The sequence below is a fragment of the Podarcis gaigeae genome (genome assembly GCF_964106915.1).
Source record: "Podarcis gaigeae genome assembly, chromosome: 13".
Classification (NCBI taxonomy): domain Eukaryota; kingdom Metazoa; phylum Chordata; class Lepidosauria; order Squamata; family Lacertidae; genus Podarcis; species Podarcis gaigeae.
The window spans coordinates 40,147,596-40,163,163 of NC_139689.1; the positions used below are offsets into that span (position 1 = coordinate 40,147,596).

Below are 15,568 nucleotides of genomic sequence, written 5' to 3' on the forward strand. Positions count from 1 at the left end.
GTGAGGGGTATAGGATTGCAGCCTCACATTCCACTGATAAGCTCCCCACTCACAACAAGACAAGTAAGGTAGACAGAGTTTGGGATGCCGGATTTGAAGCACCTGGGTGGTGCCCCAGGATTCAAAGGAGATTAGTGTCCTTGATAGGCCCAACACATTGCTCAAACCTTCAGCATTCACAGGAACCAATGGACCCAAAATTTGACTCATCTGTGCTAAAGAATGCATCTCTGTGACAGGTACATAATGTGGAACTCATCAAGAGAGGGGAGCAAGCTTAATCTTGACCCGGGGCAGGAAGAACTAGGAAACTCAAAAAGAGGAAAAAGGAAGAGGTAATTGTCCAATTCAAGCTCAGTCTCTTCTAACCCCTGCAGCAATGTTGGTCTCTGTTTCCACCAATTTGTTTTTGTGGGGATGGGGAGACAAAGAGGGAGAGACTGTGCTTCATGAGAAAGTAAAAAAAAAAAAAAGATACCCTTTCCTTTCTTCCCTGGATCAAAGATAGAGGATACAGCTCCCATTCTGGGAAGGGTTTAATCTGTAAATTATAAGTTTCTCAGTTTGTTACAGCCAAAAGAACTACTGGATGGAAAGAGAAGGGAGAAGGTAGAGAGAAAGATACCGTACTTTGCAATGGCAACGGCAAAATACTTTGAGCAGCTTAGACGCCGTTTCTGTGCTGGATGGTCCAAAGGAATCAATCATACAAGAGCCAAGCACTCAGATATTATAGCTCTTGTCCTTGCATTGGGTATTATTATTATTATTATTAAGCTAAATTATCTCTGTTCCAAAGGAGATTGCTAGGAGCTAGTCAACAGATTTATGAAACACCTTTTCTCAGGGTGCCTGTTGAGTGGCTGCAATTAGCAACCAGATGTTCATGTTGAAACATTTCCAATAGATATTCCCTTTGGGGTTTTAAGAAAAGGTGAAAACCCGACTAAGCTAAAATGTTGTTGCTGTTACTTCTGATCTAAACTTGTTAAGATAACTATTAAATGGATAACCTGAATCAACACTAAGGCTGTAAAAATCACATATATTTTAAAGCACCGCACAAGAATCCTGAGAATTGTAGTTTACCCCAACAGAGCTAACGTTCCCAGCACTACAGTTCCCAGATTCTTGGGGTGGGGAGAATGTGTAAGCATGCTTTAAATATATGGTCTGCAAACAGCTGTAGGCTTAGGAAGAGCAATAGTGAAACACTGACAATTCTCTAAATAATACTAAATTTCTGGCAATATCAGCAATTCAAAGATTCTGAAGAAAATAGTTTTCTTTGATATAACGTTAGAAAGTTCTGAATATTATCCTTGCCTGGGAAATGATTTATAATGAATTGGGGGAGAAATGTTTAAATTACTTTCCCCAAAAACCAGAGTTGGGGATAATTCAGACTGAAACCCCCAGAAAAAGTTATTTATGTATGCAACAACTGAGGTTGGTGTTTTGTAAGCCCAAAAATGGAAAGCCCAACCAAAGAAGAATGGCAACTTAAGTAACAGAATATGCACAACTTGCAAACTTAACATATAGAATAAGAGAACAAGAAGAACATACGTTTAAAGAAGATTGGAAAACGTTTATAGAATATATGGAAAATAAGTGTGTACAGCCAAAAATGATGGCAGCATTAAGATAAATTCAACAGTGCAAATATGTTTTGATGGATGTAATAAACTGAAAACTCATTGGTATAGTTTTTGTAAAATATGCAGGGATTTAAGATATGTAAAATGAACCATGGAAAGAGAAGAAGGGAAGTCATTGATATCTTAAGAATGTAAAATGAGCATTTGAAATTGTAAAACAGGAAATTTAATAATATATATATATATATATGAAAAAGAATACTATCCTTGCCAGGACAGCAGGATTTATTCCCCTAGTCTCCTAAATCATCTCTTTAGGCAAGGTCGTTTGATGCGTAATGGCTAGGCAAAGCAGCTCAAAACTCATTTTTGCCAAACACCATCACATATGCTCCTAGTTACAACTTCATCTTTGTGGACTTTGCTGCAAAATTTCCGAAAATGCTGGAGGGTGAATATCTGGAAGCATGGTTAATTCCGACAGCATTATGCAGAAAACAAAGTCATATTGCATAACAAGACAGAAGAATTATGCTAATCCCCCTAGATCTTCTGCTCCACAGAAGAAGTCTGCCCAAATTGCTACAGGAGAGTTTCTGATTCAACGGGAGCAGAGAGTGGGGGACTGGTTGAGGAACGTAGGACTGAATTTTAAGGTCCCAAGCCTTTGTTTCTTTCTCTCCCCAGCCCCCTTCTCATGGACCGAGCTGCTTGTGTGAATGCTCAGTCGCGTGTCCAGAGGCTGACGTTCTGGGAAACCTCAGAAGGTAGAAAATATTCCTTCCACCTGCAGCAGAAGTTTAGAATCATTGAATATTAGAGGTGAAAGAAGCAATCTAGTACAATCTCCTGAATGCTGGAATCACAGCCACACTGCTTCATTTCCAGTTGGTGCACATCCTGTAACTTCCTGCTGAAATCCCATAATTTTCATGCCACAAATATTGGTGGGTGAGGTTAAGGTAAGGCGGTTGTTCTGATTTAGCTGCACTGTAGACCCTCTGGACAGCATTGTCACGGTTACACTGGGGAAGCATCACAGAACAACTAATAAAATAGAATACAGTGGTACCTCGGGTTACATACGCTTCAGGTTACATACATTTCAGGTTACAGCCTCTGCTAACGCAGAAATAGTGCTTCAGGTTAAGAACTTTGCTTCAGGATGAGAACAGAAATCGTGCTCCGGCGGCGCGCCAGCAGCAGGAGGCCCCATTAGCTAAAGTGGTGCTTCAGGTTAAGAACAGTTTCAGGTTAAGTACGGACCTCCGGAACGAATTAAGTACTTAACCCAAGGTACCACTGTAATGAATCCACCAAGAAGATGTTGCAGAATACACCTGTAATAAAATACACCTCTTCTTCAGAATACACCTCTTCTTCAAGCATAATAATAATAATAATAATAATAATAATAATAATTTATTATTTGTACCCCGCCCATCTGGCTGGGTTTCCCCAGCCATTCTGGGCGGCTTCCAACAGAGATAAAAAATACACTAAAATGTCACATATTAAAAACTTCCCTGAACAGGGCTGCCTTCAGATGTCTTCTGAATGTCAGGTAGTTGTCCATCGCCTTGACATCCGATGGAAGGGCATTCCACAGGGCGGGCGCCACCACCGAGAAGGCCCTCTGCCTGGCTCCCTGCAACTTGGCCTCTCGCAGTGAGGGAACCGCCAGAAGGCCCTCGGAGCTGGACCTCAGTGTCCGGGCAGAACGATGGGGGAGGAGACGCTCCTTCAGATATACTGGACCGAGGCCATTTAGGGCTTTAAAGGTCAGCACCAACACTTTGAATTGTGCTCGGAAACGTACTGGGAGCCAATGTAGGTCTTTCAAGACCGGTGTTATATGGTCTCGGCGGCCGCTCCCAGTCACCAGTCTAGCTGCCGTATTCTGGATTAGTTGTAGTATCTGGGTCACCTTCAAAGGTAGCCCCACGTAGAGCGCATTGCAGTAGTCCAAGCGGGAGATAACCAGAGCATGTACCACTCTGGCGAGACAGTCTGCAGGCAGATAGGGTCTCAGCCTACGTACCAGGTGGAGCTGGTAAACAGCTGCCCTGGATACAGATTTGACCTGTGCCTCCATGGACAGCTGTGAGTCCAAAATGACTCCCAGGCTGCGCACCTGGTCCTTCAGGGGCACAGTTACCCCATTCAGGACCAGGGAATCATCAGTACATAGCTTGGTTACAAGTGATGAAAATGTGTGCAGCAACTACTAACGTAACCTTGCAAACAGCCCGTTGCCAACATTGCATAAGCTTCTGACTTTGCAGATAGCCGTTTATTCTGCACTGCACATTTGGAAGGTTGAAAAAGCAATATTACCTTCTCAGAATAAACTGTTGGGTGAGAAACACTGGGGGAATGGTTTTAGCCGAAATAAGGTCAAGCAAAAATATCATCTCGTATTGAAGAACTAGGTTATATAAATGACAGTTTTGTCTAATATTAAGAAGACTGTTTTTATGTACACTGCTTACAGATGCAAAACATTGTAGTATAGAAATGTGTAATGTGAAAATAAATTTAAAAGTGCCCCTGAAATGAGTGGGGGAACAAGGAAGTTTTTTGCTTTCTTGGAGAAAGGGAACAGTTCATTATTAGACGTGGGAAAACAACAAGCAGAAATTGAGAATGTTTCAACATTACAATCAAAATATGTTGACAAAGAAAACAGATCTGGGACACTTTGATCAAATTCTATGCTAGTAAACTTTAAAAGATTTATTCTGCAATGCTGTGTAAACTTACTTGAGAGTAATTCCCACTGGGTTCAGTGGGGCTTCCTTTTGAAAAAAACTGCATAATTATCCCCATATGATAATTCATTAGGCTTTATGGCAAGCCCTAAAATTTATATTAATCAGATAAAGTTTCAAATCAGTTCAAGCCATTCGCACACACAAAATTAAGGAAACCCAAACCTGTAATATTTCCCACTGTAATTTTATCACAAATTAACTTTAAATGCTGTTTTATATCCAAAGGAATTGTGGTTTGTTTGTTTTTTGCCCTGCTCTGTTTCAGACAATGAATGTCTACAATTATGGACACTCATTTCTGGAAATGAGTAAGGAAACTGATAATACTGGGAGCCAAACTGACAACTTTCTTACATGATTAAAATGCATGGGCATGGGGTGGGGGGGAGAATACATGCCCGATATGTTTCATTTCATCTTCACATCTTGTGATAGTGAACTCTGGAGAAGATATGGGATTGTGTATCTAAAAATTATGTACTCGTGCATGCAACATGACTTTCCTGCCCTCTTCACCCACTACAGCCCCTTGAAACTGGTCCCCAAAGCTACTCCTGGGGGGTCAAGGGACCCTTAGGAAAGGCCTGTGAGAAAAGCTACTGCACAAGAGCAGAACCTCTCAAAAGCAAGCAGAGCTCCCACTCATGCAAGCTACCGCTAGCTAATTTTCTCTCTTTCCTTTCATTACAGCTCCTGAGGTTTCATCCAGGCCTTTTCTGAGCATCTCCTTCCCAATGGCCAGGGGCAGGCATTCTCTCATTCATATATATATATATATATATGAGCTTATATATATATGATATGATAATATATATATAGGTGCTCAGAAAATGCCTGGAGAAAGAGGCACCACTGTATCAATACACTGATATACATAAAAATATGTGGTTTATTATTATTAATATTATTTTTTGAGCTGCCTGATTGCATTTCATCGGAATATCTCCTTAATATATGGTAAAATCTGTTCTTTTTTCCTTAATCTTGCTAAAGGAAAAGCTTCTTTGTTTCTTTAAAAAATAGCTTTATAAGCAATGACAATTTTTCAATCATTGCAATTCAGCGTGTTTTCATATACTAGATATTACGCACAAACACAATTCTGCTACCTTACTATTCTAACCAATGGGTTCTTAAGCTTATATACCAATGCAGCAAATTAATCTGGCCTGGTTAAAGACACAAGGGTTATCTACTTTGTTCCTTTCATCCAATTAAGTGCGCATTTTATATTAATTTGTTAAACGATGTCATTGGACCCTTGTTGCCTAGTCAATTTCTGCAGATTTCTCTAGCTTTCTTGAGAAAGGCTGATTAGATCAGCAATGTTATTTCAAACACGCATGCACCACTGGTCTAAATGCAAGGGCATCAATATCGCTTTCTGCAATGTGCCCCATGCCTCTTCAGTCCTTTTAGCAACCACAGCACAGCACACTGCAAACTTTTATATTTGGACATGCCCCTATATAATCATCCTGATCAAAAAGATCAGAAGAACAGGAGACTGATGGATACATCCTGCTGCTGTATCCATGATTGGTGTATAAACCAGGGGTGGCACATAGCTCTCTGTTGGGGAAAATATAGGTTTCCAGCGGCATCGTCAGATTGCTGAATTCATATCCCCTCCTCTCCGCCTGGCATCCTGTTCCTGCGTTTGGACACTTAGCACAGCAAATCAGTGCTTGAAAATACGTTATTATACATACAGACTAGAGAAAAGGAGCCCAAAGATATTTTTCATTTTTTAAAAAATTATAAAAGAAAATCACACTTTGTTTCTTTTGTGTGTGAGATAAAATACAGACCTTTTGTTCAAATGTAAGACTATCTTTTAAAATGCGCTCACCACAAATCATCCCCCCCCCCCAGCAAAGGTCATTAATGCTATATTGCGGTCTTTTTAAATAAGTTTTTAAAAATCTAATACAACAAAAGGGGAAATTCCCCCATTTTGAATTTGTCATTTCAGCAGGGGGAAATGTGCATTCCTTGCCCCCCCAGGTTATGTTGCAGGTTATGTTCTTTTCTTCCAAAGATCTGGGGTATCTGTTTTTCTGATATGCTTCCCGACAACAAGCGAGCAAAGAGGAAACCAAAGCAAACAGGACCTGGCAAATATTTCCAGATATATTATCTCAGCAATGGTTCCGCATCCCAGGAATATGAGGAAAGGCTGCTCCGTGTGAGACAAGGGCGTGCGACATGGATTACATTTCAGATTATTCAAGAAATTAAAGCGATCCATGCGAGACAGCTGACATGCAACGCTGCCAGTGAAAAATAGCGCCGTCCAAAAGGGCCCAAATGAAGAAGATGGTTGACTTTCTTAGACTCGGCGATCTTATAAATAGGCACACGCGTATACAACAACTGGACAGATCCGAGCAAAATGAGCACAGAAAGAGGGATGGGGGGGGGGGAGAGATTTTTATTTCGCTTTCTCTATGTCACGTATATGCAATACATGTACACCGTTCAGAATGGCAACTGCCTCTCAAGACTAACAAGTATAGCAAGGAGATGGACCAAAATCTCATATCACAAAAGCCATATCAGCCACACAAGCGAAAGCTAAAGGTGGTACTGGTGCAATGCCTGCTAAACAATCCCCTATTGGCACATGTATGGGGGGAGAAATGTGCACTGCAGCTCCTTAGACGCTGCCCTTTCAGCAGTGCCTATCTGGCCACCAAAAGCAGAGGAATCCAAAACGGACCCCAAGATCCCAAGCCGTTTAATCGTGTTTTTGCCACCCGTGCTTTATCCCCTGCCAGGTTTTTGTGCACACACGCGGACACGCACTAATCCATGCTGCGGAATTGCATTCCATCCCAGGCCAAGCAATCAATAAATAATTGCAATTACCATCACCAATGTATAACAGCTCCCGCCACAAAAAAAGCCCAGGAAATGCCGCAAAGTGCTCCGGAGCTGCAGAGAAATCAGGAGAGCAAAGGGTAAACTGGGGGCCCTTGTTTGCTTTCGTTTTGATTTCTCTAGCAGGACTAGAACCTGCGTTTAGCCAAACAAAAGCCCCACTCAAACCCTACTTGTAATCAAGATGTGGGGAAAGACTGACTGAGAGTGTATGAATGTGTTTTTCACAAAAGAGGATTCTGGAAAACAAGGGTGCATCAAAAGTGACATAGCTCACTTTGTTTTATGAGGAAAGCATGTTATTAAATGGAGGGACATAAAGGCAGTCAATGAATTCCTGTGCTCCTCATAGCAGAATTCTTTTTGTCCATGCTAGGGGGAAAAACAGATATTTCCCATATATTCCACCTTAGATTTATTATTTTTTTTAAACCGAATTCATCCTAGATGAGGCAAAAATGGTGCATTTCTAAATCTGGCCTGGATTATTAAATTAATATTTGATCTGATTTTAGTTTAGAATCATGCATAAACAGCAGTTATTTTTAAAGATGCTGCACCCATATTTTGTTTTGCAATTGAATCATTTCCTCACCCTGTTTCATTCTATCATGCAGACTGTGCCCTGAACTAATATGCTAGCTTAAAGCCTAAGAAAATGGGAAGAGGAATAATGCAGAGTGCAGAAAGGAAAGGGGACAAAGATCCAAAATATGGGGGGGACGGGGACGAAAAGGAAAACAGAAGAGAATGGATTCTGAAGATAGCGTCCAAGGTGCTCACAACATCACTTAGGACCAACGGAAACACCCACAAACATATGTGAGACGCTTAATTTTTTTAGTCGATCTGAACATGCAGACTTGATCTAACCAATATTCTCACCTGTACTTGGATCAAAACTCCACCGCACCCTGCAATCAATCGCCTTGCAAAAGGCTTCTTAAGGATCTGGCAATTTGCCATCAAAAGTGATGCAGGAACATTCACAAAAGTGATACAAGAAGACAGCCGCCGCTGCCGCCAGTGGGAAAGTCAACTTGGGTTGCCCTTAACATGTAAAGGATGGCTGCGTGAAATGCACAAAAGGTAGGCTCAAGGAGAACACACGCATCTTGGAAGTAGGGAACACCTAGGCTTCGCCAAACAGTTCAGGGAAAGGTGCTCATTTGCGTATAACAGCCAATATCCTTCCTCTCCTTTTGCCTAGGACCCTTAGACAGTGCAGAGTTACACACCTTGATTTAGATTCAGCTATAGCAATGTCCTGGTTTCAAAAAACTCCGATCAAAGCGCTCTCAACCTCTCCGCAACCGGCTAAAAAGACCTCCACCCTCTCTGCCTACAGGATGCCACTTAAACCTTTCCTGGACTCCCCTTGAGCCTTTTTTTGGCCTTGTATAAACACCCCACTCTGGGGGCAATAAGGCGAAGCAGGTGAGGGCACCGATGCCCTCCTGGGCTGCCAAAACCTCTACAATCACACCAACTCGCGCGCGCACACGCACCGGGGAAAGGAAAAAACACTCACCTCCTAAATTCACACGACACTGCTTTCCATTGGGATGGCGGGGTTGGAGAGGAGGAGAGGGGACAGAGACACATGCAATCGGCACAGTTTTCATCCAAAAGCAGGAGGCGGTGGGAAGAAAGTTGCGCGGCACTCACCTAGCAGCATCGCAACGGAGCTTGGAGAGCTGGCCGCTTCTTCGGGTTCGCCAAGGCGCCGCTGTGTGCTGCTGCTTCGCCGAGACGCGCGGCGCGCAACTGCTGCGCCAGCGCGCCACCCCCCGCCGACCACTGCCTCCCCCTTGAGCCGATACACTTACACCTCAATTAAAAGCTTAACGCTCGGCTGATCAGTGCCCTAAAGGAGGGAACGGCAGCCACGCTTTCCCAGTCGCTGGCCCAAGCAGGACAGATGGAAAAATTAGCCTCCGTAACTGCTCTCAGCAGAGGTCCGCGCAAACAAAGATGAGGTATTAACATCGAAATTGGATGGTAAGCGTGCGGGAGGGGGGCGGGAGATGAAAGAGGAAGGGGGGTGTCAGGAAACACCCACCTCTCTTTTAGCTTCTTTGAAAGGCGAAAGAACACGCAGACAGTATTCTTTCGCCACTAAAACAAACCTGGCTAAGAAACGCTGCCAAAAGCAAAACAAAAACAAAAACCAACAACTTTCAGCCACACACGCACACACAAAAGACTTCATATGACCTTGTGATTTTTTTTAAGCATTCACTGACACTTCGGTTCGACTGGACAGCAGGTAACAGCTGTGGATGGCCTTCCTTCCCCACCTGAAAGCTCAACTTGTGCATCCTTTTGTTGTTGTTTTAATGACTGGAGATCATGTGGCAATGAGTTCCGCTGTATAATTGGGCAGCAGTGCCTTTGAGCCAATGGCCCACGTGAGAACTGATGACATCCCATGAAGTAACCAAATGTCTATTCAGCCATGGGCTTCGTGGGTGGCTTTGGGGATTTTTCGTCCACACCCAGAACCTCATTTCTCCCTCCATTTGTAAAATGGAAATACTGAAGAGTTTGGAGAACTAAAAAGTCCCCACACTCTTTTGTGATATTTTGGTTAGCCTAATATAGGTATATTTATATGTATATGTATGGAAGTGAGAGCTGGACCATAAAGAAGGCAGATCGCCGAAGAATTGATGCTTTTGAATTATGGTGCTGGAAGAGACTCTTGAGAGTCCCATGGACTGCAAGAAGATCAAACCTCTCCATTCTTAAGGAAATCAGCCCTGAGTGCTCACTGGAAGGACAGATCCTGAAGCTGAGGCTCCAATACTTTGGTCACCTCGTGAGAAGAGAAGACTCCCTGGAAAAGACCCTGATGTTGGGAAAGATGGAGGGCACAAGGAGAAGTGGATGACAGAGGACGAGATGGTTGGACAGTGTTCTCGAAGCTACCAGCATGAGTTTGACCAAACTGCGGGAGGCAGTGGAAGACAGGAGTGCCTGGCGTGCTCTGGTCCAGGGGGTCACGAAGAGTCGGACACAACTAAATGACTAAACAACAACAACAACAACAACAATATAGGTATTACTCTAATATGGGCTTTGGAACCTCTCACAGGGTTGATCCAAGGATGAATGAGAGGAGAGCCCAAGAGCACTTTGCACATTCAATGTTGTATGAAATTCTATAATTTCAGGTCAGGTCAGGTCAGGTCAGAACAGTCAATGTACTGTTGTTTGAAAATGTAACCAAGCAGAGCGTCAACTTGGCACAGCAAATGGAGCTTTAGATTTGGTAGAAAAAGATATGGGTTCAAATCTCTGCTCTGCCTTAATGCTCACTGAGGTCACATTTACCATATTTTTCGCTCTATAAGACGCACCAGACCATAAGACGCACCTAGTTTTTGGAGGAGGAAAACAAGAAAAAAAAAATTCTGAATCTCAGAAGCCAGAACAGCAAGAGGGATTGCTGCGCAGTGAAAGCAGCAATCCCTCTTGCTGTTCTGGCTTCTGGGATAGCTGCACAGCCTGCATTCGCTCCATAAGAGGCACACACATTTCCCCTTACTTTTTAGGAGGGAAAAAGTGAGTCTTATAGAGCAAAGAATACGGTACATCACATTTAAAGCACATGGTTTCCTCTAAAGACTATTGGGAGCTGTAGTTTACTCCCCAGCCCCCACAAAACTACAGTTCCCAGGATTATTTGTGGAAAGCCATGTGTTTTAAATGGATGGTGTGGATGCAACTTCAGAGACCTTGGGCAAATCACTGTAACCTCACACCTATTAGGATTATACAGGATATCCCTCAGTTACGAGGTCCTAGATTTGCACCATTCCTAATGGTGTTTCCAAATCCACCCCTTTATTTTTTTTTCACGTAGAAACAAAGGGTTGCCATTTTCTCCTACTGCACTTGGGGTAAAAATCTGCTGAGTCCCCAGGGTGGCCTATACAGAGAGAGACTACTCTTGTGCAAGAATACACAGAAACGGAGTCATAGTTGGAAGGGACCCTGAGGATCATCTAGAATAGAATAGAATTTATTATTTATACCCCACCCATCTGGCTGGGCTTCCCCAGCCATTCTGGGCAGCTTCCAACAAAATATTAAAATACAATAGTCTGTTAAACATTAAAAGCTTCCCTAAACAGGGCTGCCTTCAGATGTCTTCTAAAAATTTGGTAGTTGTTCTTCTCTTTGACATCTGGTAGGAGGGTGTTCCATGGGGCGGGTGCCACTACCGAGAAGGCCCTCTGCCTGGTTCCCTGTAACTTGGTTTCTCGCAGTGAGGGAAGTGCCAGAAGGCCCTCAGGGCTGGACCTCAGTGTCTGGGCAGAACGATGGAGGTGGAGACGCTCCTTCAGGTATACTGGACCAAGGCCATTTAGGGCTTTAAAAGTCAGACCAACACTTTGAATTGTGCTCGGAAATGTACTGGGAGCCAATGTAGGTCTTTCAAGACCGGTGTTATGTGGTCTTGGCAGCGGCTCCCAGTAGTAGTCCAACCCCTTGCAATGCACGAATATGCACTTGTTTCACACAGGGATTGAACCTGCAACCGTGGCATTATCAGCACCATGCGCTAACCAACTGAGCTATCCAGCTGCTGCTGTGGTGTCTCTGCAACATGGAGGTCCTGCCTAGCCACCCACACAGTTATTGTCATGATTACAATGTGTTATATAGAACAAATGACAAAAGGAATGTTTTTAAACACACAGCATCCTAAGGACGACTTTGTTAAAAGGTTTGTAATAGTAGCAGGTTTGTGGGTGCAGAGGTGGAGCAGTGTTAACACGGGGGCTTAAGAAGCTCCTACCAGGGCCTGGAACCTAGAATATGTGCTCCACCACTAAGTCACTGAACTTGTTCCTGGGCCTTTAACAGTAACCTGACATGGACAGGTAAACCTTTCCCCAGCCGTCGACCTGTCTCCATGCCAGGAAAAGCATCACCTGCTATATCAGGATGGTGGTACTAAAAGCCAAAGTGTGACTAAAGATGCTGTGGCCAAGCTTTGCCAGCAAACCTTGCCCTGTAGTACCCTGCTTGGAACAGCCCTACCAGTGGGGCGAGGAAACTGGAAACATATCAAGATGCTAAACCTATCAAGAGACCTAAAATAGTATCTGAAAATATGGCGTCTGGTTGGGTTGTGCGTGTTTCTGCTGAGTATCATTGAAGCATCTTGCATACGGTTCTTTTATTTTAACTGCTGCTCAGAAATGCCTGCTGCCAAGTCCCTGCTGTCTGTCCGTGTATCCATCCACATACTTTCTTAAGACCTCTCTAACAAATCTGGAGGAGACTGACTGATCCATTCTGGAGAGGAAAAAGAAGTAATTTTGGTAGACCTAATTCTAGGGTCAACCAAGATCACTAGCTTCCCCAAGCAAATTTTCTTCACTTAGTCATTCCAGGGGCCATAGGAAGGGGAGCAGTTTGATCAGGAAGAAGATTAGGACCCAAATTAATAAAGCTGAAAGAAATGTCTCTCTTCCTCTCCCTGCTCTCCCCCCTCCCTGCCTTTCGCTGGCTTGGTAACTGGAGAATCAGCAATCAGAATAAAGACTCAGGTGTTGAACCAGGGTGGGGGCAGGGAGAGGGAGATATGCTATCTTTCATCATGGAAAGGGCAAGGAATCAGTCTCTGCTTTCTAAAAGCAGATACAAACTTATGCACAGAATTGGTGTTTTGGAAAAAAAAAAATATGGCTGCAGACAGAGAAAATATAGAGTAGAAACCAAGAGGTCTGGCCCTGTCTTTCATTCTCACATGCTCTGCATTCTGATTCAGAAACACTATCCTCATGCTAAATATTAAAGCTGTCAATCAAATCAATTAAGTGCTTTGCGGCGCAATGCTAACCATGTCTACTCAGAAGTAAATGGTACTGAGTCTAACGAGGCTTAGTCCCAGGTATGTGGGGCATTTGAGTTGCACAGTGCTTCTACACAGCAGACCCTACAGTAGAGGCATTCCTGCCTTCTAGAATGCCTCTTCCAAGATGATTGTTATAATACAGTGGTACCTCAGGTTAAGAACTTAATTCGTTCTGGAGGTCCGTTCTTAACTTCAAACTATTCTTAACCTGAGGTACCACTTTAGCTATTGGGGTCTCCCGCTGCCACCAGAGCACAATTTCTGTTCTCATCCTGAAGCAAGGTTCTTAACCTGAGGTACTATTTCCGAGTTAGCGGAGTTTGTAATCTGAAGCATCTGTAACCTGAAGCAATGCTAACCATGTCTACTCAGAGGTAAATGGTACTGAGTCTAACGAGGCTTAGTCCCAGGTATGTGGGGCATTTGAGTTGCACAGTGCATCTGAAGCATCTGTAACTTGAAGTGTCTGTAACCCGAGGTACCACTGTACCTGCTTTATTTGTTTGTTTGTTTGTTTGTTTGTTTGTTTAAAAATCTGCTTCCAGATTAATCAGGATGCACCTCTCTAACTAAATAAAATATTGTGCAATCCTGTACATGCCTACCGGGAAGTAAGATTCATTGTCTACAGTGGGACTTAATTCCAAGTAAGCATGCTCAGGAAGGACAGTGTTCCGTAGAGTTAATAACCTAATCTAACCAATCAGTTGAACATGATTCTGCGAGCGGATCTGCTGTACCCAGGGCTTCAGAGAGTTCTGTACAGCACAACTGGGAAAAGGGAGCATCAGAGAGGGCACAAAATGCTAAGGGAATTCTTAACAGCTTGAAATCTTGAGTGTTAGGAAGTGCAAAACCTACTGAACAAAAAATGTAGTGTTTGATAGCAAACACACAAACACACACACACACACACACACACACAGAGAGAGAGAGAGAGAGAGAGAGAGAGAGAGAGAGAGAGAGAGAGAGATTTTTCCTTTTTCCTTAGCTGTTTAAAAAGTCAAGGAAAGGAAAGTAATATCTTCTTAGATTTAAAATACATATGAGCATAAGCAAAGAAGGCTCTGCTCTCAGATTGGGGGGGGGGAGGCTTTCTTTTTAAATAGAAGCATTGACTTCTCTGTTATCAGATGAAAACCACTGGTCCATCCAGTGTCCCCTTCCCCTAATCAGGCAGCCGCCCAACCAGCTAACGGATGTGGATGCCGAGCAGGTTGCTGAAAGGCAAACATTCCTTGGCTATGAATGAATTACCTGTGCTGTTAAGACAGAGACAACCTGCAAGAAGTCTCTAGCTCAGTGAGAACGTCTATTCTATATTTTGCTTTCTATTATTAATTGGCACGCTGGACTCCCCCCCTCCCCACTACAGTTGTAAAACTAGCATATCAAAGCTACGATTTATCACCAGCTTCTGCTGTTGTGAATGGTCCCTGTGGTTAACTTGCATACATTTGAGCTTTGTTTAAAAATGTCTCAGACCTACTGTGCCTCTTCTTTTTCTTTTGATGCTACTGTTTCAGAACTCACACTCTCTGTACACAGTCGTGCCTTGGAAGTCAAACGGAATCGGTTCCGGAAGTCCGTCCGACTTCCAAAACGTTCGGAAACCAAAGCCTGGGTTCTGATTGGTTTGCGGGGGTTCAGGTGCCAAAACGTTCAAGAATTAAGCTGTTCGAAAACCAAGGTACGACCTGTATGTATTCTTATTTATTAGTAAGGTAAAGGTAAAGAGAACGCTGGCCATTAGGTCCAGTCGTGGCCGACTCTGGGATTGCGGCGCTCATCTCACTTTATTGGCTGAGGGAGCCGGCGTACAGCTTCCGGGTCATGTGGCAAGCATGGCTAAGCCACTTCTGGCGACTCAGAGCAGCGCAAGGAAACACTGTTTACCTTCCTGCTGGAGCGGTACCTATTTATCTACTTGCACTTTGACGTGATTTCGAACTGCTAGGTTGGCAGGAGCAATGGGAGCTCACCTCGTCGTGGGGATTCGAACCTCTGACCTTCTGATCAGCAAGTCCTAGGCTCTGTGGTTTAACCCACAGAGCCACCCGCGTCCCTTATTTATTATTACTATTTATTAAATTTGCATCCTGCCCTTCATCTGCAGGTCTCAGCATAAAAGTACAAGGCAAAAAGCACAAAATAAATAGTCATAATAAGAACGAAAAGAAACCAATAACGCCCCCTCCACACACACACACACACCACAGAATCATAGAGCTGGAAGGGACCGCAAGGGTCATCTAGTCCAACCCCCTGCAATGCAGGAATCTCAGCTAAAGCATCCATGGCAGATGTCCACCATCTGCTTAAAAACCTCCAAAGAAAAAGAGTTCACAACCTCCCAAGGGAGACCTTTCCACCGTTGAACAGTTATAGTATATTGTAATATTAATATTATACATAATAGTATCATGTTAATATTATAT

General features: G+C 43.4%; 1 protein-coding gene across 11 annotated transcripts in view; it reads right to left on the reverse strand.

Annotated features, from left to right (window-relative positions):
* Window positions 1-15,568, reverse strand: part of ZNF385C (zinc finger protein 385C) — a 167,082-nt gene that overhangs the window by 64,567 nt on the left and 86,947 nt on the right. The window contains exon 1 of one of the 11 annotated variants that reach the window (XM_083709457.1): window positions 8,927-9,021. The exons of 9 other annotated variants lie outside the window; for them this stretch is intronic. In XM_083709457.1, coding sequence (XP_083565583.1) covers window positions 8,927-8,936 — 10 coding nt within the window. In that variant the 5' untranslated portion in view covers window positions 8,937-9,021. One more of the 11 variants, XM_083709456.1, reaches the window with a different exon arrangement.